Source organism: Boleophthalmus pectinirostris, unplaced genomic scaffold (genome assembly GCF_026225935.1).
Source record: "Boleophthalmus pectinirostris isolate CB_2022bp ecotype Guang Dong unplaced genomic scaffold, ASM2622593v1 HiC_scaffold_19, whole genome shotgun sequence".
In the NCBI taxonomy this organism is placed as follows: Eukaryota; Metazoa; Chordata; class Actinopteri; order Gobiiformes; family Gobiidae; genus Boleophthalmus; species Boleophthalmus pectinirostris.
Genome location: NW_026571140.1, coordinates 18,596,449 through 18,622,100, shown reverse-complemented (window position 1 = coordinate 18,622,100; position 25,652 = coordinate 18,596,449). Strand labels below are relative to the sequence as shown.

At 39.1% G+C, this 25,652-nt stretch overlaps 2 protein-coding genes across 2 annotated transcripts; both read left to right on the top strand.

The window, feature by feature from the left end:
- Positions 1-16,531: 16,531 nt before the first annotated feature.
- On the top strand, positions 16,532-20,692 carry dhdh.1 (dihydrodiol dehydrogenase, tandem duplicate 1). The gene is made up of 7 exons (XM_020941685.2): positions 16,532-16,966; positions 17,276-17,387; positions 17,446-17,609; positions 18,223-18,475; positions 19,009-19,133; positions 19,345-19,495; positions 19,986-20,692. The coding sequence occupies exons 1-7, from the start codon at positions 16,877-16,879 to the stop codon at positions 20,093-20,095; spliced, it is 1,005 nt and encodes a 334-aa protein (XP_020797344.1). The 5' UTR covers positions 16,532-16,876; the 3' UTR covers positions 20,096-20,692.
- A 566-nt stretch (positions 20,693-21,258) lies between these two features.
- On the top strand, positions 21,259-25,267 carry LOC110175360 (trans-1,2-dihydrobenzene-1,2-diol dehydrogenase-like). The gene is given in 8 exon segments (XM_055154986.1): positions 21,259-21,411; positions 23,190-23,301; positions 23,744-23,907; positions 24,010-24,204; positions 24,206-24,263; positions 24,614-24,738; positions 24,820-24,970; positions 25,057-25,267. Coding segments are annotated over 8 exon segments (1,005 nt in total). The 5' UTR covers positions 21,259-21,321; the 3' UTR covers positions 25,167-25,267.
- Positions 25,268-25,652: the final 385 nt, after the last annotated feature.

Here is a 25,652-nt window from a genome sequence, read left to right as displayed (position 1 = left end):
CTCCAGCACATCCTGTCCTATTAAAGCATTAATGATAGATGTTTTCCCATAAACTTTGTATGTGACCTTCCCGTAGACGTCCTTTCCCCTCAGAATTATCCAGCATTTCAGAGTTCCTCCTTAACAGCTGTCCATAATTAAGAACTGACCGTGGAATCCCCAAAGTGACACTGATCGAACGTGCACTTGACGCTGTTGCAGCTATCCCATCAATCAAAATCTTGACACATATTATTCAGAAAAATAACTTTTACTTTCCATCTCTATTGAACTTAAGATAAAAAGTAGCTGTTAACTTGAAAAGTACAGCTTCATGAAATCACAAGGTGGAGCAGAGAATTTTGAGATTTGGAGAGGTAGACAGACTAATAATAAAGGGTTTGTGAATGAAATAAAACACAACTCCATGTATTTATTTATTTTTTTTTTTTTTGAGGAGGCAGCATTATAACTTAAGGATTAAATCTTAAGAACACATTTTGTGTAATTTAAGTTCTCCTGACTTACTATAGACATTGTTAAATTGCTATTTTACTTGCATTGCCTGAGGCTGGAATGTTCCATAGTATCACATTAAACTTGGGTTTATTCAAATCCACAATTTTAGATTTTTTTAAAGAAACACTTAGAAAAACATACCCTCTCCCTGTGAGCTGCTTGTCTCCATGGAGATAGTTAATAGTTCACCTTTAAGGACAATGTCTCTAAAATGGCCCTAGTATGAATGAATGATGACAAAAAATAAAAAATAAAATACACACACATATATATATGTATGTATATATGTGTGTGTGTATATATGTATATATATATATATATATATATATATATATATATATATATATATATATATATATATATATATATATATATATATATATATATACATATATATATGTATATACTTTTAGTCAGTGATCCAACTTAACACTTCGCGTGTGTGTGTCTGTTTTGAAAAAAGGCCGCACACAACTGAACACAATAACCAAGAGACAGGTGAGGGTACTCCAAATGCCCAAATGGCTGGCAGTGTGCAAAAAAGGAGGACAGTTTGCATTTGAGCCATCTGCTTCATTAGAATTCCCCCTTGAGCTAACCTTCCCATCTCACAGACCAACTCATTGAAAGTGAAGGGCTTTGTTTTAGACTGTCTTTTGTAATTATACATTATTCTGCTCTGATCCCTGCCTGCTGCGAGGTGGAGAGCCACTGGCTTAACGCCCTGCCGCTTCACTTCTGACATCTACCAAAAAAGAGACTGCTCTATGTAAATAAATGGTGCGTATCCAGCACTTGCCATGTGAGCCCCTCTCTCCACCTCTCATGTGTTTGGATGGGCCAGATGAGAGAGGTCACAGTGACATCCTCTTGGTGGAGGTGCTTGTTATAGTCTAATGCCTGAACTACAGCATCTGGATAATCTGCTCTGCTTCTCCTTGGGTCAAACACTACATTCATTAATCTTACCAGTAATGACCAAATGTGGACTGGACCACTGTATATATGTTTGCCTTCTTTCGTCAGTTAGCTCAATGTTGAGAAAGTGTGCATGCCAAAACGTGTCATTCAAGGACAAAATTCAAGCAACCTAAAATCAATGACAAGCAATTTTGCAATCCTAAAGTTATTGTGCTTTTCTTTTTTGGCTATGAAATGTTTGTATCTTTTATAGCCATGTGAAGAAGATCTATATTTTTGGAAATGTTTCGCACAGGGCACTCACACAGTAACTACAGCAGATCCGTATTAGTGCTCTTTCCCCTCTAAAACCCAGCCATCAAAAGCCTTTTGACATCTGCCAGTTTATGTGCAAATATTGTTCAAATGCCAAATTCTCCCTGCATTTGATGTGGCTCAAAGTTTTCTTTCTGTGTCACTGCATGTGTGTGTGCCTCTGGGGATTAGGTTCATGGAAGCATATGCATAGATAACATCTGAAAGATGGCCACAGGTTGGCAACCTGATGTCCCCTCTCCACTCCCTGCACTGCCGCCAGCTTCTGTCCGAAAAGCCCAGGACAGGCTCTTCCAGTCCATCCCTGATGAAAAAGGATGATGGTCAGAAATGGGCCATATGTGACCTAGTTAGAGGTAGTGCAAAGTACAGACAAAATGACTGACCTATGTGCGAGCTTTTGTGGAAAATCAAAGGCATTTGGGAGAACATGATCTAATACTCCTATTTTCTGTGAGAGAAATTGGAAACTCTGCCAGACACTGTTAGATATGTACAGTGAGTCAGTGACTACCACTCAGACGCATATATGACACAAAAATGCATATTGCCAAACAGAATATGAACCCTATGTCTCAAGGGACTGAACATAAAATTTAAAAAAGCAAATTAAAATCTGACTTTGCTATTCTGCTGCAGGACCACATTTGCAACTCAATGTAGTGCAAAGAAGAGTGCTATTATTAAAAATACCAAATTACTGGTGTCATTATGCTTCACATTACATTAGTCTGAATATCAGCAAGCTGCTGTTTGTTCTAAAAATGAAATGTGGTAAATATCAAAACACAGAAAGAAAGATGGTCAATATTGCCTTCTTTGGCAATTGTTGTTTTGGTCTTCAAGAATGCAGCCAGTATATTGCTGTATAAATTTATGTGTAGGAACATATTTTATTTCGATAAATAATTAAACTGATCTAGTTTTAACGACCTACCCATATTATGGTAAAAAGAAATAGAAAGCTTAAAATATAGTTTCTCTCTATAATTTTTGTTGAAAAAGACAGCAGGCTGTTGCTCAAGAAAGCACACATATTTAACTTTCACAGTTTGATCTTGATCATGCTAAACTGTAAGCTGACTCGTACATGATGGTCATTTAGCTCCCAGTTCATTGGGTGAGTGTAAATTGTAAATGGGTGAACAGACTTTGATGCTGTGGTGTAGCGCCCTCAGCTCCGATTCCCGCTGTGACATGTCAACACCAGAAGCAGCGGCTCAACTTGTCACCCTGCCATCTGCTATCCGCTCTAAATGTCCATTTCTACACACTCCCCCCTCTAAAAACAACCCCCACTATAATGATACCAGCATAATCTTTCAATGGTCATGCACAATACATCAAATTACTGTCCTTAAAATTGAATTGCATGGACTCATTTCAAATATGAGATCGGCACTGAATATGACCTATTCCCTCTACTCTGCTTAATAACTGTTTGTGTAAAAATACTGAGGAATTTGTTTTTGCTATTCTCTCCATCACAAATATCTCAACATATTAGCATGCTATAGTTCAGTGATTTGCTCTTCCATATTTCATAAAGCTCCTCTGCCTTGCTAAAAATAACAGTATTTAGAGAAACCCAGAGGAACTCATTTAAAAAGAGAGGAAAATACCATTTCTTATTTATAGCAAATTCAATCCTCCATGACTGGTGATCCCTGCAATACCATTCTCCTCTTCTCCCCCACCCTTCTGCATCATATCCAAGTGTAGGGAAGGAAACATCCCCTATCTCTCAAGTCTGCTGGCTCTGGAGATCTTGCTCTCCACACCACACAACCCAAGCAGCCTGCAGCCTCAGCTCCCTGTTTATCATATTAGCTGTGCCCTTGAGCATTTTGGAGCCAGACTATCCCTTTGAACTACAAGGAGAGAGCAGACCAGCGCGGCCGTTAACCATAAATCATGGGACTTTAGTACGTGACACTGAATGGCCTTGTAGTACAACCAGGCTATGGGCAGTCCTGATCGCCTGTCTCTGCGGCGTACTAGAGATATACAGTAGGTCAGACCATAACCATAAATCAGATAGATTTACATGAACCACTTATGTAGAAATTATATAGATCTTCTGTACATATACACTGTGGCTGGAGGTTCACGAAAATGCTCCAGTTTACAGAAAATCTATAAGTTTCTCCAGTATTCAGTAAAACACCTCAATGCATGATTTAAGTTTGAAACATTTCTCATGAGGCATCTGCCACCTTCCTCTCTTGTGACGTTCCCTACAATGTCTGACTGTAAGTTAAACTGTAAGTTAAACTTATCTATTTTTCATTTATTCAGTTACAGGTGTCTTTATTGATAAAATCCAAAGAAAGAAATGCATGGATACTGTAGGATGTGCCTCCTTTAAACTGATTTGACCTGTAGCCCACCTGCTTGTCTCCTTGGAGATGAATAAGTTTAATGTTTAACTGTGGACCATTCCAGGCAAAGTAATAACATCTGCATGGAGATGAGCAGGTTGTGGACCTTACGATTTTGTCAAAGTCTGATCCCCACAAGGTTGGGCCTGGTTAGAACTTGGATGGGAAACCGCTGGGAATACCACGTGCCACAGGGGGATGCAAGTCGTAAAAACTGTCATATTGTGTTCTAAGGCAAGGCACTCCACATTGCCTAGTATGAAAGTGGCGCGTGTGTGAGTGGGGCTGGTGGTACAGATTGGCAGCCTCACTTCCATCAGTACGCCCCAGGGCAGCTGTGGCTATAATAGTAGCTTACTACCACCAAGTGTGGAATGAATGAATAATGTGTAAAGCATCATAAAGAATAAAGTAAAGCATCTTTGAGTGCTATATAAAACAGATGCATTATCATTATTATTATTATTATTATTATTATTTGAGAAAAATGACATTACCACTAAGTTCTTTATTATATAACTGGTTCTATAACTGATTCTAATTAACTACTAACAGGCAAAATGGTAAGAATTAGAGCCCGACCGATATGGATTTTGTTGTGGCCGATATGAAACTGATATAATGGGAGTTGGAGCTGCTGATAGCCAATATAATCGCAGATATATTTAGTGATGTAAAAATTCACAGTAAATCTTGAATTGTTTAAAAAACTTAGGTTTGGCTCTAGTGGATTCTAAATTTGGTTTATTTAGGCAACATTTATTGTTATTCTGCCTCTTTACATCATATTTACATACAGTAGATTGGCCTAATACCATTTTTGCATTACATTCTAGCTACTAGTGATGGGTATTCCAGTTTTGGTTTTTGTTTTTTTGGAGAACCGGCTCTTTTGGCTCGGCTCACTAAAGCAGCTGGCTCTTTCGGCTCCCAAGCGACTCTTGAGATTGTTTTGTTGCAAGCAGGACTAAACCAAAACTGAACCAGGACTGAAAAAGGACTAAACCAGAACTGAACCAGGACTGAGTGTCGGGACTCGGTCTCTCCCTCACTCGAGCCCAAGATTAGTCCTGGTTTATTCATTTTATGCTGAACTGCAGCCAAATACGCACTTTTTTTTATCCTATGCACACGTATATTTCTGAAAGTTTTGTTCTCAGCCGCTGCTGGTGTCAAACTACAGGTCTACAAGCGGCTTGAAGAGAAAAAGTGAGAAAAAGAGAAAACACAGCTCCCAATAAGCATAAACATGCTCCCGTTGTTCGCTTCAAAGAGCCGGCTCTAAGAGCCACTTCGATCGCGACCGACCCATAACTCTTAGCTAGTAAATAAACTACCGCTATTAGCCTTTAGCCGTAAAAACATGCGCACCGCGGTAATTAATTATATGCATAAATGTGGATCATTCACATGTCTATTCACAGCTCATTTACATATCAATGCAGGTCCAGTAGCAAATATACGGCCAATATAGTCACTTTACAATAGGCCAATAAAAAACAGCCTGTTTATGTGCGGGAGCTACAGCAGCTAATCGCTAATAACAAATAGCCAAAACTAGCTTCAAAGTTGACGTATTTCCAACACTCACCGCTCACACAGGCTCCTCCTCACATCACAAGTCTGCACTAATAAATCTCCTTTTAATCCAGACTCAAACCGATTGTCCGTAAAAAGAATATAATCTCAGTGTTGCGCACCGCTGCGGGTGTAAACAATAGCACGTGAGTGAAGTGACGTGACTCTGGGGGTGTGTTCAGGGACAGTACGGACACAGACACAGACAAATTACACCGCAGATAAATACTGATGCGGAGACACATATTAGGACATTTATCTGTCTGTAAATTGGATTAAATGAACATAATGTAGAGAGTCTAAGATTTATAAGGAGGTATAACATGCCCACGTGAAATATCGGCCCATATCAGCAAGCATATCGGCCGATAGCCGATATGTCTCCAGTCGCCCATATCGGCCAATAATATCGGCCAGCCGATATATCGGTTGGGCTCTAGTAAGAATACATCAGATTTTGCTTTGTAGTTTTAAAGTAAAATTAGTTTTTACCAATGCAACACTTACTGACACTTAATTGCATTTTTGCAGAATAAACAACTAAAATGACTATTGGAGGAGGCAATGAAAAGGATAGTGATTCTGGAGTCAGCCATCCAACGCAGTAATGTCACCATGGCTCTGCTGACCTCCACGCATCATCTCACCTGCAAATGAATGTCCTACATACTTTGGTAGGTAGAGCACTCTCCTCACTCTCGTCCTGGCTCTCTAAGGCAAGTATTCCCTTTTTACCATTTCAAAACAAACAACAACATCCCTGCTGCCATCTCCTGCTTGTATTCGTGCCCTACTTTCAAAACACAGGTTCCTCATCAAACTGGAAGCAGATGGAAAGCACATGATGATGAGGCAGGCAGCTCAATCATACACATGTGAAGTGGCCCATAAATGTATATAAGAGTGAGCTGCTATATATTCCAGCTGAGATGAATTAGACACAGGTGATTGTCTCATGATTTTAAACTGGCAGTACACTCAGTATGGCATCTTATTGTCTTTATATAGATGATACTGTCAAAGTCCTCAGAAAAACCTTTCAGAGGGCAGCGTTGGTGAGTGGTGCTGACGAGGGCAGCCCCTGAGCTGTAAATGATAATACACCTGTGTATTGACTGACATTCTTTATTGATCAGGTCTGGTCCTGCTTTAGATGTCACTGCAAATGGCACAGTGGAATTATTTGTCCGTGTTTGCCAATGTGACCTCAATTCAGGCTTTGAGTGATGCGGTCGTTCTGCCTCTCATCTGGCTGACAGGAGGGGTGGGGGTGTAGCCTCATGTGAACAGCACCATATACACGTATATCAATGTATGTGTGTTTGTCAAGGACCTTCATGCACATATATGATAGTAGCATTGTAAATTTAAACACTGGGAGATAAAATAACTAACTTCGCTAAAATGCCATTTCTGAACAATGTTTTGTTAATAATTTTGCATATGGTATTTAAAACAATTTATATACAGTAGTCTTTGTTTAGTTGCATATGGTTCAGGTTTTGGGTTTTTGTTTATTTCGTTGAAATTTGGTTTGGAGCAGGGGCCAGGTAGCCTGATTCATCAGCTGGTTTCACTTTGTGGAAACATCGCACCATTAGGATTCGTTTGCTTGACGGTAGGCGGGTCCTTTTTATTTAACCATTTGCTGTTATTTGGTCGTGACGTATGTAAGGCACCAAATGTCATATGAAGAAGGGCAATAATGTCTTTCCCCTTGATAAAATTCACCAAACATTCTCTTTATTTCGGCTTTAAATCCTTGATCTCGGGAATTGTTGCCAACAATGTATGGCTTTGTCTACATCCATTTCAACTGCTTTGTTTACTGCTGTGCTGTAAAAGGGACCCAGACAGGCGCTTCACAGCTCTTTGCTGATTGGCCGGTGCGCAGTCTACATGTTGTGGAGTTCTTGCAAACTGTCTAGTGTATTCTGATTCCTGACCTAGTCGCTGGAGAGAAATGAAATTGAGTGGAGGCACTGGGTGGTGCCAGTCTGGCTAGGGGCCAGTATCATTAACATAAACACATGACATAACAATAGACAAAATATGTACAACGTGTACAACTGAACAATATACAGTTTCATCAGCCCATGCTGTTAATACATTTTATGGATATGGAGAAGTTTTTGTATCTGTAATTTTTGCATAAAGGAACCCTGTGTCTCCTCCCACACTGCAGGCGCTCATTGGTTACCCCATAACTTCTGTGACTAAACTGATTCCAATAGTCCCTGTCAAATACGCTGAGTGATGTATTTAGAATTAAATATTTCTTTATTTTTGTCATCAGTGTGTTTGTGGTGATTGTGTATTTTTTTTATTGTGTTTAATTTTTAATGCAATGCTTACCCTTTTGAAAATATATATTTGAACTAATCACTTTTTGCGAAATCAACAAAAGTAAAATGCAGTAACATCTATTTAAAACCTGCATGACTGTAGCACTTATGATAAAAAATATTTGTGTCTCAAATTCCTGGAATTCGAAATACAAGTCATAGACTTCTCCTTTGGTTCTACAGTAGCTTATAGGACTACGCTCATATGAATGTGCATGTGTGGAGTATTTTGAGTCTTTACGTAGCACAATAGAGAGCTCTATGTAAAGGGTGACTCATTTTCATTAGCTGGAGTGGATCCTTCAGAGCTGCGTACCTTTGATGTTCCCTCCTAAGGTGCTACATAGGAAATTCACTTCTTCCTGTACTACCATTTATAATTGCACGTATAATTGTGAGTGTAGCCATAGCTGGAGGCGGCCGATACAGTGCCAACTCTCACTGAACAAAATGGAGAAAAACAACAGTGGGAGGAGCTGAAGAAATATATTGTAGATGTGTGTGGACAGAGAGAGTGGATATAAGGGTCTGAGGGAAGAACCTTGATAGAAGATATAAGGTAAAGACAGAAAAAGTGACTTGAAAGCAAAGGAGGAGGCGTGTGAGGTGATGCCTGAGAGGTGCAGTCTAGTGGAGGAAGTGGTGCTAGCGAACATCCACCCCAGCTTCCCTTTCTAATCCTGGAATTGCCACTGGGATTACGGAAGGCACTCTGAATTTTTCATGATTAGTATGTGTCAACGGCAACCAAATTGAGAGTGCGTTCTCGCCACAGTCTATCATGACAAATGGAGTCAGCCAAGTCTGTTGTTTACTGCTCACTAAAATGTCATTTATTATCCAGCTGCTGTTTTTGAAATATGTGAGCATTCAGTAATAGTAAGTCTAGTGAGGAAATTAAGAAAGAATACCATTTGTTTACATTTTTTGCCTGTAAATAATGAGATTGTGGTTGTTGTTTTCCATATTTCACTACATCACAGTCTACACTATAGACTGTGTGATAGTAAATTCTGACTCACTCTCAGAATGCACTGCAATTCACAATATTATACTGTATGTTTACTCAGCAGTACATTCAGTACAATAGAATATTGAAGAACCAAAGCATTCCACATAAGAACTTGACTCCCAGGAATTGCAGGAATCCATAATCTTATTTTTCCATGGAATTATATTTCCTAGAATAGACTATAGAATGCCCTACTAAGAATCTTCTTTCTCCATTGCTAACATTTCTCTCCTGGATGCGTCTCTGCTTTAAAGCTAGAACTTGGTTGGTCTGTGGAAAAGTGTAGTTAAAAACAGCAGCAGGCAGGAGTGTGCATGGAGTTATGGTGCGTGAGAGTAAGACAGGTACAGAGTAACCTGCGAATAGTCTCCAGGCTAGAGAAAGTGTCTGATGTCATAAGCATAACAGAATAATGCTTCCATTTTCTTTTTGCAGATCTCAGTTTAAACCATTTATAGAGAGCATTAGTAAACAAATTAAGCATGAAATATTTAGAATTATCTATACTAAACTTCACTTTATATTGATCTTATGTTGATTGATTGATTGATTGATAGCATTTATACAGCGCCTTTCAAGATACCTTTTCAAGATGCATGTATGTTGTTTTCCTGTCAGTCTAACCTGTCAAAATGTAATACTGTTAATAACAATCATACACTCCCCACATTGCATGGATTATTTATTTATTTATTTATTTAAGTACTACTACTAAAAATTACTCACAAATTTGTCAATACTTGGTCATTTCCAAAACAGATTCACTTTTAGTAACTCTCCTGTCCTCTTTACCTTGGCAGCTGTTATTCTGGGCGTTTAGTTACATGAGTTTTTCCTGTCGTGTTGAGGACTTTGACCAATGTACTGTATTATGAATTGTCATGGAAACCATGAATAGTACGCCTATAACCTGCAGTGGTTGTTCTCCTGTGTAGTAAACAATAAGTGCTTTGAGGTTGTGGGAGGAACATTTCATCTTTCACCAAAACAGACTTCCAAACTACATTTTAATCTCCTAATATAGTGCCGAGTTTCGAAGCAAACAAAACATCTTTGTATCAGCTCTGTGGGGGAACAGCAGTGAAATGTTATTTTTCACTGTGATAATCTTTACCAAAGCTCTGAAAATGCTGAAAACATGATTTATTATCGGCAGCACACTGATGATGAGGCGCTGAGGCTTAGGCTGTGAGGTGTAGTGGGCACCTGGGTCACAGTTTGATATGCAGGTGCATAGAGCAGCGCCGGGTTTCCTCCTGCAGGCAGCGCTCTTGTCAGGGATGTACTGAGGCATGACATGTACACACACACACACATGCAAACACACACACATGCAAACACACACACACACACACACACATGTTGGGTTTCCATGCTTCCTGAGGACATTATATTGACTTACTTTCATTTCCTGGAGACTGATCCTACCTTAGCCATAGTCACTACTAGGGTTGTCAAAAGTATCAAAATCAAATACTAACCCATACTAAAACTAATATCAAAACTAGATACTCTATACTAAATATGCCCACATCTTCTTTAGAAAAATTGTTATAAACTTGAACAATGTTCTTTTAATTTGAACTTTTAATTTGATGTAGCACCTTAATCTTTTTATTTTTTATTTTACAGTGTTAATATGTCAGCTATAATGATTGTCTATTTTAATGTTTCATGGCGCACTTTGAGCTTTTTGCACATCTTTTTCCAATGTGTTTTTAATTACAAATGGCAAATTAGTTAATCTAAGATAACCAACTCATTTGAGCAAGTAGTGATGCTGCAAAAAAAGAAAAAGAAAAAAGAAAATCACACTAACAGGACAAAATTTACACTTTCTTGGACAGTTTTTGTGTAACTTTGAACTTTATCAGAACAAAAATAAGATCTCAAGTTAAAATAAAGAAAGTATATGAACATTTTTATTTTTATTATGCTACTGTAATTGGGTATTGCATGAAATTATATTAAAGTCTAGCCCTAACCTATTTTAACCCATATCTGAACTTTAAACAGGTTGCTGATTTAATAATAAAGGGTTTATTTCACAGGGACCTGTCTTTTTCCCATAAAGGAAGCAGGTCCCCATGAAGTGAGTGTGTGTACAGATTTCAGTCCCAATAATGAGCTAAATACCTGCCCATGCATACACACACATCCACATAGCTCCCGTTTTGGCAGCCATTCGCCACGAGACAGATAAAAATATCACAAGCCCTATCAGGCAATTAAAGGGGGCTCTGCCAGGGGGGTGTACTGGCTGCCTAATGGTTTTGACCCCCCCCACGGAGGAGAAACGCACTGCCACGGGGCCAACGGGGGGAGCGGAGGAGGAGGAGGAGGGCAAATTCGAAAGGTAGCAAGCTGGAGCAGGTACACACTTCTCACTGAAGAGAGCTGTCACACGAGGGACAAGCACCTCGGATAGGTCACAGCAAGCACTCGGAGATGGTCCTCTCTGGAAAACAGGCTGAGAAGGTGACCTCATAGTGGCAGCCACATTGGAAAGCACTAGAAACTGGGGTGGGTTAAGTGTAGTCAAAATGTCTGCCAGTTTTTTGTATTATTAAGGTAAGGGTTAGAGAAACACATTACTTATTGTAGTTGTGATACCTTCAGTGGTCGGGAGTGAAAATAGTATATTTCCTTCATGTTTTGTCAGCTTTCACATGAAAAATAAATCACATTACTTTAGACCACATAGAAATGAAAGCCACAGCACAACAACTTAAAGATAAAAAAATAAAAGCATGCCGCTTTTTGGGGGGGCTTTTTAGTTGTTTTAATTGCACTTGTTGCAGTGAAAAATATGCATCCTTACTCAGAGTGGGCTTGCATCTCCACAAAACTGACTCTTATTTGACCTGGAGGAGGGCCTCCTCCTGCTTGTTTTGATTGAAATGTTCACCTCCACAGTATGGATAAAACATGTCTTCATGGACAATGTTCCAAAACATGGGTTTCATTTTCTGTTCTCATGGAATGGAAATAAACATACAGAGGGGGTTAGTAATATAGTATAGTAAAAGTAGCAATAGTAGCAGTAGCAAAAGAAGGTACTTGTAATTGGTCAGCACATATGTTTTTATTGTGTACCTTTGTTTGACATAGTTTGACTTATACCAGACAGATGGCGGAAATAAGACTTACAATCAAATAAACTTTCTACATGTAAGGCTATTTTTTGTATATCTAACAGTTTAAAGTAAAACATAATTGATTTTTCTCCTACTACTTCTTTATCCCCAGGAAGCCTGTTACTCAGTAATGTACATTCTTCAGACCTAATAGCCTTTATCGTGTTAGTGATAGAGTGCTCCCTGTCATGGCTGCTGTCATGTCTAGTCTCTCACCTCCTCACCAGGGGCTCCGAGATGGACTGGGTATCGTCGCACACTATCTCTTCACACTCATATGTCATGGCACCATTGTGGAGGCTGGCTGCTTCATGTGGTTACAGTATGTGTCTGTTTCACTAGGCCAATAGGATGTAATGGATAGATAGTGAGCTACAGTGTAAATGCATCTTTCTGCTCTACCAAAGTTATTTTTCATTACAGGTGAAGAACATGTCAAAACATTGCTGTGGATTGTTTTTTACCTTTACTCAGTGTTTAGATAATGTCTATAACTAATACTGAAGAAATGGTAATGTTTGAAAAAAAATCCAGACACAAATTTTCTCATTTTAGTGCTGATTGATTATGAAAAAAATCTTAATCACAATTATCTGACTTATAGTATTTAAAAAAATATCTACACAAATGATTGATCTAACTAGTACCGTTTTGTTGTCCACTATTTATTAGAAAAGTGGCTTTGCTCCAGGTTTTTAGGGGCAAAGTGAGCGCTCATTTTAGGTGTTAATTAATAGCTTTTTGACTACAACATTTTTGTAATTGGATAGAGTAATAATTGAAATGACAATTGCAAATGTTATTACAGCCTTATCTCAAGTTAGTAGTAAACAGTAAACTACATTAGAAGTAGTTTTTTGGTTTGTTTTGACTCTATTTCACTGGGTGTACTTCTCCATCTCAGGCTGAATGTACTCTCCCAGTTCACCACCATCAATCAAACAGACAGTAATTTAGTTTAGTTTAGACTATTTGGTTTGCATCCCAGACAGTATGCAGACAGAGTATACAACCCTATCACAGTGTTTTGTTTTTTTTTGTTTTTTTTTTAACACTGTAGCAGTGTCGGCTAGACCTCCAATGCAGTATAAGCTGTATATATAGACATGTGCTGTTAATCTTAGAATGAAAAGTGTGCCATGTGTGCTTTGTCAAGAGGACATATACAAAGTGAAATCCTCCTAGTCGTTTACAAAGAAGCATTGAAAACGATAGGGACAATGGCAAGAAATGACCTGTAATAGATCTTTGTGTAGTGTATTCAGTACTCTCTCTTCACATTTAGAAGGTTAGGTTTGGTTAGGTTTAGTCCATCCTGCTGTCAGAACATCTCTCAAAAGGATTTAGCACAATGCCAGGCCAGTATGAGGCTAACCTGTTCCTTCTATGTCACTTTGTATAATGGAAAAAAGGTTGAAAAAGCCATACATCAACATTGACAAAATGACGCATTACTCCTTACGCTATACACTTTCTCTTTTCTTCACCCTCCCTTGAATTCATCAGGGTTCCCTTCAAAATGGCTGGCACCTCCTGGCGCTTGTCGAGCTTGTCACCCTTCGTCTGCAGTGTGACCTTGAGACACAGATGAAGGAGTGAGGGTGCTCTTATAACTGCTGCAATGAAAACCAAGCTAAAAAGAGACAAAATGTAAAGAAATAGCAACAGTAATTCGGCTTGCACTGACAACTGCACAGAGAAAAAGGGTGGGGCGGTGCATATCCACATCAATCAATGGGATTAGGGTGCCTCTTGCTGGTTCTTTTATTTTTCCCCATTAAAGTTGAAAGTGCTGATGTAATAGGGGAGATGCAGCCTAGCCTACATTCAAGAGAGAAAGACCTTCACCAACTTGGAACAAAATGTCAAATCCCTTTCAAATGAATCAACATCGTATCATGTGACAGTGCTGAAATTTCAAACGACATTTTGAAAAATTTTATATGAAAATAACTTGATACTCGATAGATGTTTCTATTCCACAATAATGATTAAAAAAAATTTATGTTTTCTTGTCAAATGAATGTCATTTTGAACATGAAATGAAGATGATTTTAATATTCAAGAAAGATGTCCTATTTATGTGTTGTTTTTTCCCCAGTATCAATAAGTGTTAAAATAAGTATCTAGTTTCAAGTTTTAATATCTGAGTGATGTTTTGTTTTGTTTTTCTCAGTGGAGATAGATAAGTTTAATACCATGGAGCATTTCTGGCAAAACAAAAAGCAAACCCTTTACCTGTAGATCTGCTTACATGTCACCTGCATGATTCCATGGACATAGAAAGTTAAAACCATATTTCAGAGCTTTCTTTCTCTTTTCTTGAGATAATAAACAATAAAAGTTACTCAGAGGGTAACATGTGATCCTCTGCCTTCTCTGGGGGCACATCCACTGGGGTCACATGACTCATCAATAGTCCATTGGTCCATGTTCTGCTGTAAGACGGACACTGACAGCAAGTGACGCAAGGATTCTTAATCAGATTAGAAGACTATGGAGGGATACAGTGGATGGCAATCATCCTGGTCATGCCTAAATTAATGAGCTGGACTCCTTTGTTGTGGCAGCTTCTGAATGACTCTCTTGGCCACGGTTAATGTTCAGAAAGACTACAGGCAAAAATAGATGCATATTTAAGAGTATATAAGATATATACAAATATAAGTTAACATTTTACACCATTAGTTGTATGTGTTGTTTTATAGGACAATTAATAGGAACATAATGCATTACCTACCTACTACTAATAGGTGCATTATTACATACATTTTATCATTATATTATCAAAAAATCTGATAATTGATTGGATCATTGATTTAATATAGGTTTGGTTTGTTGACAAAAACTAGACTGCAAGAAGTACATTAAATTTTTCATTGTACATCCCCAAATCATAGTTCAAGCAATACATTGAAAATGTAAGTGAAAAAAAAGTTATTTTAGGCCCCCCCTTCAAGTTGTGCAACTGAATTATCTCGGTGACCTTGAGTTCTTTGAGTGGAGTTTTTACGAAAGTGAGCATTTGTTGTCTCCGTCCTACTTTGGACACAGCTGTCATGTTTTGCTCCAGCCACCTGAGCCTTGCCCATGCCTGTTCGCTGGCAGTTGAGTGAGCCAGCACAAACCTCTCCACTGCTTCACACCAATCCAAATGGAGTAGCACTTGGCCCATCAGGTATCACCTCCTCACGTATGCCCCACTATTTCATTATCACCTGTGTCTGCTGTAGTTCTTCTACAGGAATGTCATAAATTCTTGCAAAGACAGAGCTTTAAAAAGTAGTAGTTTTAATTAACAAATTATTTAGGTTGGGCATGCCCATGACAGCCAGGTCTGGTGGTACATATATGTGGGAATATCTGGCCAATGCTATTTGCATACAAATTGCCCAGCTGGTACCTTGTTGTTATGACAACGGCCCACAGCTCTCAGAATTCATTTGGTGTGAAATACAAAAGGATAGCTGTCAGTGTCATTGATAAAACATGTTGTTGCTCTGTAATAAGACTTTTACGAAAGTGGCACTCAGTTTTATTGTAATCATTGCCAACTGCTGAAAGCAGTGTATTAAGATAATCCATATGTCTCCTGTCAGGGGTCACATCTGTGGGCCAAAGCCTTTCCCAGCTGCTATGACTGTAAGGTGTGGTATATATCAAATAAATACACTATTATGTCTCAGAACTCAGAACACATAAGGGAATAATACAAAATACACAATATACTTCAAAACAAACTTTTACGTAATTTATAATTGTATATAATCAATGTCTGCAAATTAAATATGTAATCTTTTAATTTTTTGGGTATGCAAATCTTTTATTTCAGCATCATTTAAATAATATTAATTGCATACTGTTCTATTCCCCACTGACATTCTTCTGGTAATAACTGAACATTCATCATCACACGATTTGTCATGTTTTCGTCAGGAAACCTCTATAGTACAGTTGCACACTTGCTACATTGACACCAGCTTTTCCCTAAACTCATCCCTGTCAAATCCTCTCTGAGCTCACAGCTAAAATGTAAACTCTTCTGACGGCACAGTGTCCTCTACTGGCCACATGAGGCACAGAGCTTTCCCTCATGAACATCCGCTTCCAAAGTCTATACCACAGTATTTAGCTCAAGGGCAAGTGTGTTGTTTTTGCAATTGTCATCCTAGCTCAGCACATAGTAGTTATTAATTATATGGGTATTCCTAGACCTCTTGACCCTCCAGTTTAATATTTAGCTTCAGTGTGTGGTTGTCAGACTAATTACTTCACCTCTTAAGTGAGAAGTACAGGCACACTTTGGTTCCCACATGCCTATGTGATCTTGTACACATTAAACAGCCAGTCCCCATTCATACAGCTGTTACAGATTGATAGAGACAACTAGTACAAACCACTTTAGTCTGGATTTAAAAGCCTGGTATCAGCATCAACTGCACAGTGGGGAGTGTGTATGTGTTTATGTGTTGAGTTGCACCCTTTACCTCGGGGTGGGAGCAGAGGGAAGGTGACACGTCTCCTGAATATAAATGTGAGAGAAGTTATGCTCCGAGCGATGACAGTGTGCACCATACTCGCCCAGGAACGTGCAACCTTTTCCCAAGGTCACAGCACGCCGCCGGGCCCGGATCTCTACCAGAGCAGCAGCAACACCCCGCTCATTTGTCACTCGCCATCCAATTTAACATGGCAACTCGATGGGGACTGTGCGGTGCAGGGAAGATCAGCCACGACTTCAGCGTGGCCATGAAGACCCTACCTCCCGGAGACCACCAGGTATTGTTCACAAATTGGGCAAGAAAAAAAAAATCATAAATGGGCATGAATCTCATATATTAAGATTCATCCAGTGGGTAAAAAGCCAATAATATCAATAAGATGATAAGACCATGCAAGATTATTACAACATGTGAACCTGAAGATATAAGATAATGAAGATATAGCTTTGAAAGTACGTAATCTTGTACCAAATGCATTTTCCACTAAGTTTACAAAGTTGACTGCAGGAATTGCCATTATTTCACAACAAAACAAATTAAATAAAAATCACATTACATATTTTTATGAATACATGTTTTTCTACAGATAGCAGTTGTTGCCTCAAGAAGCCTACGGCGTGCCCAAGAATTTGCAAAGAAACATGGCATTCCAAAAGCTTATGGCAGCTACGAGGAGTTGGCCAATGATCCAGACATTGGTGAGTTTATACATATGTCTTTGTATTGTAAAGATGATTACCTATCTTCCTCCCACAGACATTGTTTACATAGGAGTTCTTCATACACAGCACTGGAAGGTTGGTCTTCTCTTTCTCAAAGCCGGCAAAAATGTGCTGTGTGAGAAACCCTTTGCAATGAACAGCAGACAAGTACAAGACCTGGTCGTAGAAGCTAAACGAAGCAATGTGTTTCTTATGGAGGTGAGAGCGTCAGTGACTAATTGCTAATCTTTTTTGTATTCCTCCATATTCTGCTTAGTCATTTGCATGTTACATAACTAAATAAGGCACCACCTATTATTAACACAGCTTTTCTTTCTGTTTCCCACCATATAAACATAGTATAAGTAGACTGCTGTGAGTTAATCTCCATCCCAAGTCAGTTTCATTATAACACTTAAAGCTCTTGATTTGCCTCAGAGAGTTAATTGACCCTCAAGGTAGGGGATTATGATTGATGTATTATGTATATAATTTCCACATTTAATTGAACTGCTATTGAATGTACTCATACAGAGCTCTAAGTTTTATGACATAATTCATAATATATGAAATATGTATTAGCAACAATCCATGGAGTTCAGAATAATGAAAAATGATGACAGTTTCCATAGCATTTAACAATATGAAACAACATTTTTTTCTCTTGAATGGTAGGAAGTCCTCAAAATATTGCCTATAATAGGAAGCTGAAACCCTTAAATATATGGCTTGATGTTTTACTTTTTTTATGATTACATTATTTGAGGGAGCCTTGTATTTTCACTTATAAAATCTAAATGAGTACCAATCCACTTTGTGTGTCTTTGTACAGGCTATATGGTCCCGTTGTTTCCCCGTGCATGCTGAGGTGCGCAGGCTGCTGGCAGAGAAGGTGGTCGGGGAGGTGAAGCTGGTCAAAGCCTACTTCGGCTCCCCTCAGCTGCACATCCCCCGGTCGGTGGAGAAGGAGCTGGGGGGAGGAGCTCTGCTGGACATCGGAGTGTACTGTCTGCAGTTTGTCCTAATGGTGTTCAGAGGAGAGAAGCCATTGTCCATACAGGCCAGTGGTGTGCTGCTAGACTCAGGTAAAATGCAAATAGATCCAGAGAAACAACAGATCCTAAAGCCAGCAAGGCTCAAAATAATAATTAAAAAATGCTAATAAAATTGAAATATTAATTTCTACATTAAGCATTTTCTTTAAAGTTGCACTATGTAACTTTTCTTCTGGAGGCCACCTGAAGCTTTGTCTGGAATGTTTCATAGCAAGGCTATGGCGTTAAACTCATCTATGTTGCATTTATAGAATTATATAATAGTGGATTAATAGCTAAACATGCATTCTAACTGTAAACTAAGTCACCTATCCACAGATTTGATCTGTAACTTGCTCTGATGACATTACCTGTATGTTTCCATGGAGTTAAATGCCATATTGTGGAACATTATTCTTGGTACAGTGTATGTTTAAATACAGGCACTCTGATTTAACTTGAACTGTAATAGTAATATTAGTAAAAGTGATAATTATATTTCATTTAATTTAGTTTCATTTACATAAAGAAAACTGAAAGTGACAAGGTTAAAACACTTAGTAATGAAAATTATGTTCTTGTAGGCGTGGATGAATCGGTGGTAGTTGTACTGAAGTTTTCCGGGAACAGAATGGCCTTTTGCGCCTTTTCAATTTCTGCCTGTCTTCCAAATGATGCTGTTATCTGTGGCACCGAGGGCTCCATTAAAGTAAGCCAAGCAGGGATGTTTCAATTCTTTAACCAAGGACTGAGACATGCAGTGACTGGGGAGACTGCTAATTATTTTCACTTTTAATTAAAATGACACATTCAGACCAAGAACCACAAAGACGTTCTGATATCACGTAGATATTATGCAGATTATCTTCTTCAAGAGCATTTAATTTGCATGTTAATTTGAAACACAACATTTTTCACAGGTCCTTGGCCCTATGCACTGTCCTACCACACTGGTGGTCAATGACAAACAGACTGATTATCCTCTGCCTGAGCCCTGCCTGCCCATGAATTTCACCAACAGCACTGGGCTACGCTATGAGGCACAGGAAGTCAGAGAGTGTCTCCTTAAAGGTACACCAGTGCAAGTTAATATCTATTAGCAGGAAAAAACATGTTTATACAGTCTAAATAAAATGCATTTAAATGGAAAAAAAATGCACTGACATCTATAGGGCTGTAGTCCCTCATTTGTTTAGTCAGTCAATTGGTTGATGATTAGGTAGGCAATCAAAGTTTTTGTTGGTCAAATGATTTTATGGAGTGAGCTAATTGAAGATGTGAGAGTTTAATTAGCCTTTACTGTTACTCTCTTGTGCAGCAGTATTCTTTTAAGTACAGTTTGGATTAGATACATTGTCAGATCAGAGAAATACTGAACAGTTCTGAGACTTTTTACACTTAACATACTGATTGCATTTTGTAATATTTTCTTTCTTAAATGTATTTACACAATCTCTCCTCCGCCGTGCTCTAATGTATGCACTATTTGATTATGCACAGATATCCTCCTGGATCAATGCATTCGTACTGTGACCACACTAATACTGCTCTTCATTCACAGGACTAAAGGAGAGCCCATTGATGCCACTGGCAGAGTCTGTTCTACTAACGGAGATCATGGATGAAATCAGGAAGCAGGTGGGAGTTGTCTTCAGTCAGGACAACCAATGACAGCAAAGTGGAGCCAAGCTGTTTCACCTGATTTAAAACCACTTAAATGGGACAGATTGGGCACAGTTTAAATATTTGGTTTAAGCAGATGAGAGACAAAGCTCAATGTGTGAGCCATCTGCACAATGAATGAAACTGAGCAGAATAATTTACATGCAACCCTGTAAATTGTAGTTATGTTTTTTCTTTGGTAGAAAGTGAAACTCATTTAATCAGTAGTAGCAAAGTGAATCATTTGATGACTGAATGTGCTTTTTTGACGCTAATACAGTATACCTATATAATAAACCAACTGAAATCATTAGGCTGTATATAAGGATCACAGTGACAAAATAGTCACACACTTTCAAAAATCTCCAGCTACACTATATTAAGGTACATGTATGGAAAATAGGCTTGCTAATTTTACAAAATGAATTATTACATTACTTAATTTGAATTGTAAACACAGGAAATTACAGTTACTTGACGTAAAGTTCTATGGTGTGGTCACCTCTCGCTGGGTTGGCACCAGAGAGAGGTCATCAATAGCGAAGTGACGCGAACAACTGTCAGCAGCTATGTGCTTGATGAAGCCAATAAAACAATAGTAACCAACGGAGTCCGTGTTTTATTTCTGAAATAATTTCGTGTTGAAAAGGCTAAATGTGACGTGACATGCCACTTCAGGTTACAAATTTGATCTGGAGAGCCGTTTCCACTGTCGTAGAGTGTCTCATAATGTATGGACAGGTGGGGATGCCGTTTCTTAAAGAACAAAACTACGTCTTATAAAAGACGTAATGCCACACTTAATATTACTATATGATTAATCGCAACAAACGGGCTACGACGACTCCAATGGTTACGACTGGAAGGAATTACAAATAATGATTTGTCTCCCTCTTTTGGTAATATGGGAATGCAACACATGTTCTCAAGATTTTTTGCGAGGCTACAGAACGAGGTTAATCCACTGTCACGCCTCGTGGCGTACTCTATGCTCTGTTTTATACTCAAAGTTGAGGGATTTATTTGCTGGTGATACACTGCATTGTAATTATATCGACTGTAGGCAACTTGCAAAGAGGATTTCCCCGTTCTTTTTATCACAGTGCGGTGATATACGTGAACACTAGACTTAGTCCAAAGGCACGGCGCGCATCGGCAGCGCGCACGCATTGTCACGTCACATTAAAGAACCTATTATAGAACACAGTTCTACTCATGCCACACAGGTGACAGCAATGGCAACGAAGTGGGGTATCTGCAGCGCAGGGAAGATCTCTCATGACTTCACAGTGGCCCTAAAAACCCTCCCTCCTGAAGACCACCAGGTAGGCCTTGTAAATGTAGCAGCGTAGCATCAAGTATACCCACAAGTGTGCCTCTTGTGTCAAACTGCCTACTTGTTTTTAGACTAAGTCGAATGTGTCATAATAACCTTAGACCGTATATATCTATTATACAGTCTATGGCAGGGGTCGGCAACCCGCGGCTCCGGAGCCGCATGTGGCTCTTTAGCACTCTCCTAGTGGCTCCCTGGAGCTTTTTCAAAAATGAGTGAAAATGGAAAAGGAATGATTTTTTTGTTTGTTGTTTTAATGTGGTTTCTTTAGAGGTAAAACCCTCATTCATCTCTGGTCATGGATCTGATCCATCAGCTGTGTGCAAATGAAACACATGAAACAAATAGATGAGCTGAAGCGGGGGTGATGTCCGGTGCCTCCACCTGAGAAGCGCTTTCCCCGAAAAAGCGAAAAAACAAAAAAACATGTGCGCAGACGGACGCTCAGAACAACATATAACAAACCAAACGGGATTCACGCTTCTGTCCGGATGCTTTGCACCCCTCGGAACCAGCCGAGCGCGGAGGACCAGAGCAGCCCACCCGGACCTGTGATCCACAGCGCATTCTCGCTTTTCTCGCACGGAACCAGCGCACAGATGACTGCACTGAAGCACTCGGACCCAGTCCTTTGCGTGCCCAGGTCTGGAACCAGGACATGGAGGACGAAGCCCCCGGATAATCTGACCAACACTGGACCCCCAGCCCTGTCTTGAGTGGCTGCGCGGTGACTGCTCCCGTGTGTTTAGTGCTGCTGCCCGAGCTCAGAGCTTCTGCTCCGGGCTGATGTTGCGTACAAAGTTCTACATGCTGCTGTTTTCTGAGTGCTCCTATGCACGATCAGAAGAAATGCGACTGCTGCTCTGAATACTTCCATCATCGTCGTCAAAGCAACAGGTAAACGTCGGTCGCACTTTCAGCGCGTCAGCTCCTAAAACTCCGTTTATTTTAGTTTTGCGTGAAAACTAAAATAAAGTGAGTTTTTAGAAAGATTCGTTTTCAGAGGCGAAGTTTTCGTGTAAACGATGTGAACAAACGAAGGGAAATGTCTCTGTTTTTAAAAATACCCGTGTACGTGTAAACGGGGCCTAAATGACAAAGGAATCAACACTAACCACCTGATTTCAGTGGCTACAGACGGCGCACCGAGTATGAGAGGGTCGCAAAAGGGGTTTGTGTATCATGAATTCTCATTTTGTATTTGTAGCCGACTTAGTCATTTTAATAGTCGGTTTATAAATTTACTGACAGCCTATGTTGCGTTCATATTAGGCTTATATAAGGCTTTTAATTTTTTGCGGCTCCAGGCAGGCATGGTTTTTGTTTTTTTTGGGCCAATATGGCTCTTGGAACATTTTGGGTTGCCGACCCCTGGTCTATGGGAATAACCCATTCTTACTTTCTCAATTGCAATGGTGTCACTTCGTTGACCTTTGAAAAGTCTTCTTTGGCTGCTTGTAACCTTTCAAATTTTTGCTTCTGCTGCATTTGGGAAACCAGAAAAAATGCGTAGCCTATATAGTATGCTCTAAAAGAATAGGTAAATACAGGACACATGTTGTGTTTCTATATTTGAATATATCAATTGAATTGAAGTGAATTGAATATATCTTATTTGAATATAGAGTGTGTGTCCCTCTAACCTTGATTGTAGTTTATTATGTGGCTCTTTATCAGAAATGGTTGACCATTAATCTAGGGCTCTACTAGGCAAAAGGTAGCCTATCATCTTGTAGGTTATAATAAACGTATCATATAATTTTACAGGTGGTTGCAGTTGCAGCACGGAAGCTTGATGATGCACTGAGTTTTGCTCAAAAGCATAATATCCCCCAGGCTTATGGAAGCTATGAAGAACTGTCCAGAGATCCAAATGTTGGTCAGTATCACTATAATGCACTGGCTGTGGGCCTATAATGCAAGTCAATGCACCACAGAACATTTAAGTAGCCCTATGTAGGTCTAACTAAAAATTGTCTCACCCATTTGTGCTTTTCTACCTTCAAGACACACACTAATTCATACACACATTCATACACCAGTGTACACAGACAGTGAGGATGAGGCAGGTCAAATGTCTTTCCTAAGGACACAACAACAGCATTCATTTCTCTTACTCACACACAACGTTCATTATTCATTTCCCTACATAGGAAAGGTGGTTGAAGTGTCTTGCCCATGGACACATGGGCAGCACTTGTCTAATCTTAGATTAAATAGCCAACTTTTTTGGTTGGGCAAACGCTCTGACTGTTTTCCACTCCTTTGTTACGATCCTAATACTACAAAATAACAATTTAGGATTCTTTTTTTTTTTTCAGATGTAGTGTATATTGGAGTCATTCATCCCTACCATTTGAATACATGTTTAATTTTTGCCAATGCTAAGAAGCACATACTATGTGAAAAACCCCTGGCTATGAACTCTAAGGAGGTTCAGGAGATCCTCACTGCTGCTAAAAGAAATAATGTCTTCTTAATGGAGGTAAACCCAAAGACAAACTGATTCATGTTTTACTCAACATAAATACTGTATGCTTGTATCTTCCTTCTCTTGTAACTTAGTGCAAACATCTCTGTTTTACAGGCTGTCTGGACTCGATTTTTTCCCGTCTCTGTTGAGATCAGACGGCTGCTTGCTCAGGGGGAAGTGGGTGATGTGAAGATGGTGAGGTCAGAGTTTGGGGTGCCACTTTTGGATGTGCCAAGAGCTGTGCAGAAAGAACTGGGAGGAGGAGCCTTGTTGGATCTTGGCATTTATTGCCTGCAATGTATTAGCATGGGTGTACAATGGAGAGAAACCAGAGTCCATCCAAGCCGTTGGAATCTGCTCTGAAACCGGTAGACTAAACTATAGATACATAACAAATGTGTTTTGTGAAAGACACTTCATGTTTGGGGCAAAACTTTCCTCAGTTTATTCACATGATTTATCCTCAAGATCAGATGAACAAACACAGATCTTTACCTCTCTAGCCAAGCATTACTTTAAAGAGAAGGTTTGTCTATATGGTAGCAAATCAAACACGTTATGGAGTAACCAGATTTGTAAATTTTAGCTCTCTTTCATATAGTAGTATTCTGAAGAACAGAAAACACAATAAGAAACCTGTAACTATTAAAATTGTGTCCACTGCTTTAAGTTCTTAATTCTTTCATGTCAGTATGTAAATACATAAACTGTGTTTCAGGTACAGATGAGACTGTGATTGTTACTTTAAAGTACTCAAAGAACAGAATGGCTGTGTTCACATGTTCTAATGGTATGGAGTTGCCTAATGATTTCATTGTTGTTGGAACAAAACACTTCATGAAGGTAAGGCCTGTTTGCTTGTGTCCTGCATAGTTCAGTCAGTGCTGAAATGTTAAAAGATTTTGCACCATGTTCCACATATAGGTCCCTGCCAACATGTGGTGTCCAACATCCCTAATTGTGAATGGGAAGGAGACAGAGTATCCACTTCCTGAACCCTATCTGCCTACCAACTTTCTCAACGGCACAGGGATGTGTTATGAGGCAGAAGAGGTTCGACAGTGCTTGCTCAAAGGTGCTAAAATTTTCCCACAATTTTGTCTAAGCTTACAAACAACTCCTTTGCTCATGTCAATTAACCCTCTTTTTTTTTTTCTCTAGGACTTAAGGAGAGTGCCATAATGCCTCATTCAGACTCTATTCTGCTTGCAGAAATAGAGGATGAAATTCGTAGACAAGTTGGGGTTGTGTATCCCCAAGATTCTTTATAGACAAAAAAAAAAAGAAGAACAATTTCTGGAACCACAAAAACAGTACTTCTTAAAACAAAAATAATGTTTTGTAGTGATATAATAAAATCAAGGAAAATGTGGTACTATTTCTTTTATTGAAATAAATCCAGTCTAATAGGATAGCCCAGTACACAGCTAAACTTCCTTTTACACTTATTTCATACACTCAGGCATTACAATCAAAAGCATACAAGACACAAAGCTATGTGGGTCACTAACACAGGAAAGATGCCCAGCAGGACTCGACTTCACATCTCCCACTGGGGAAAAACCCAGAAAAGTGCTTATTCATATCAGTTAACTTTTGCGAATCACAAGATTCTTAAGTGCCAATGAACATTTGACCCAAATTGAAAATGCAAAGGCATTATGACACACCAACACAATACAGTAACTTGTTCAAACACATTTCGACCTCCAAAATCTGCCTGTATCTATATAGACAAAATACATATCATGGCATTG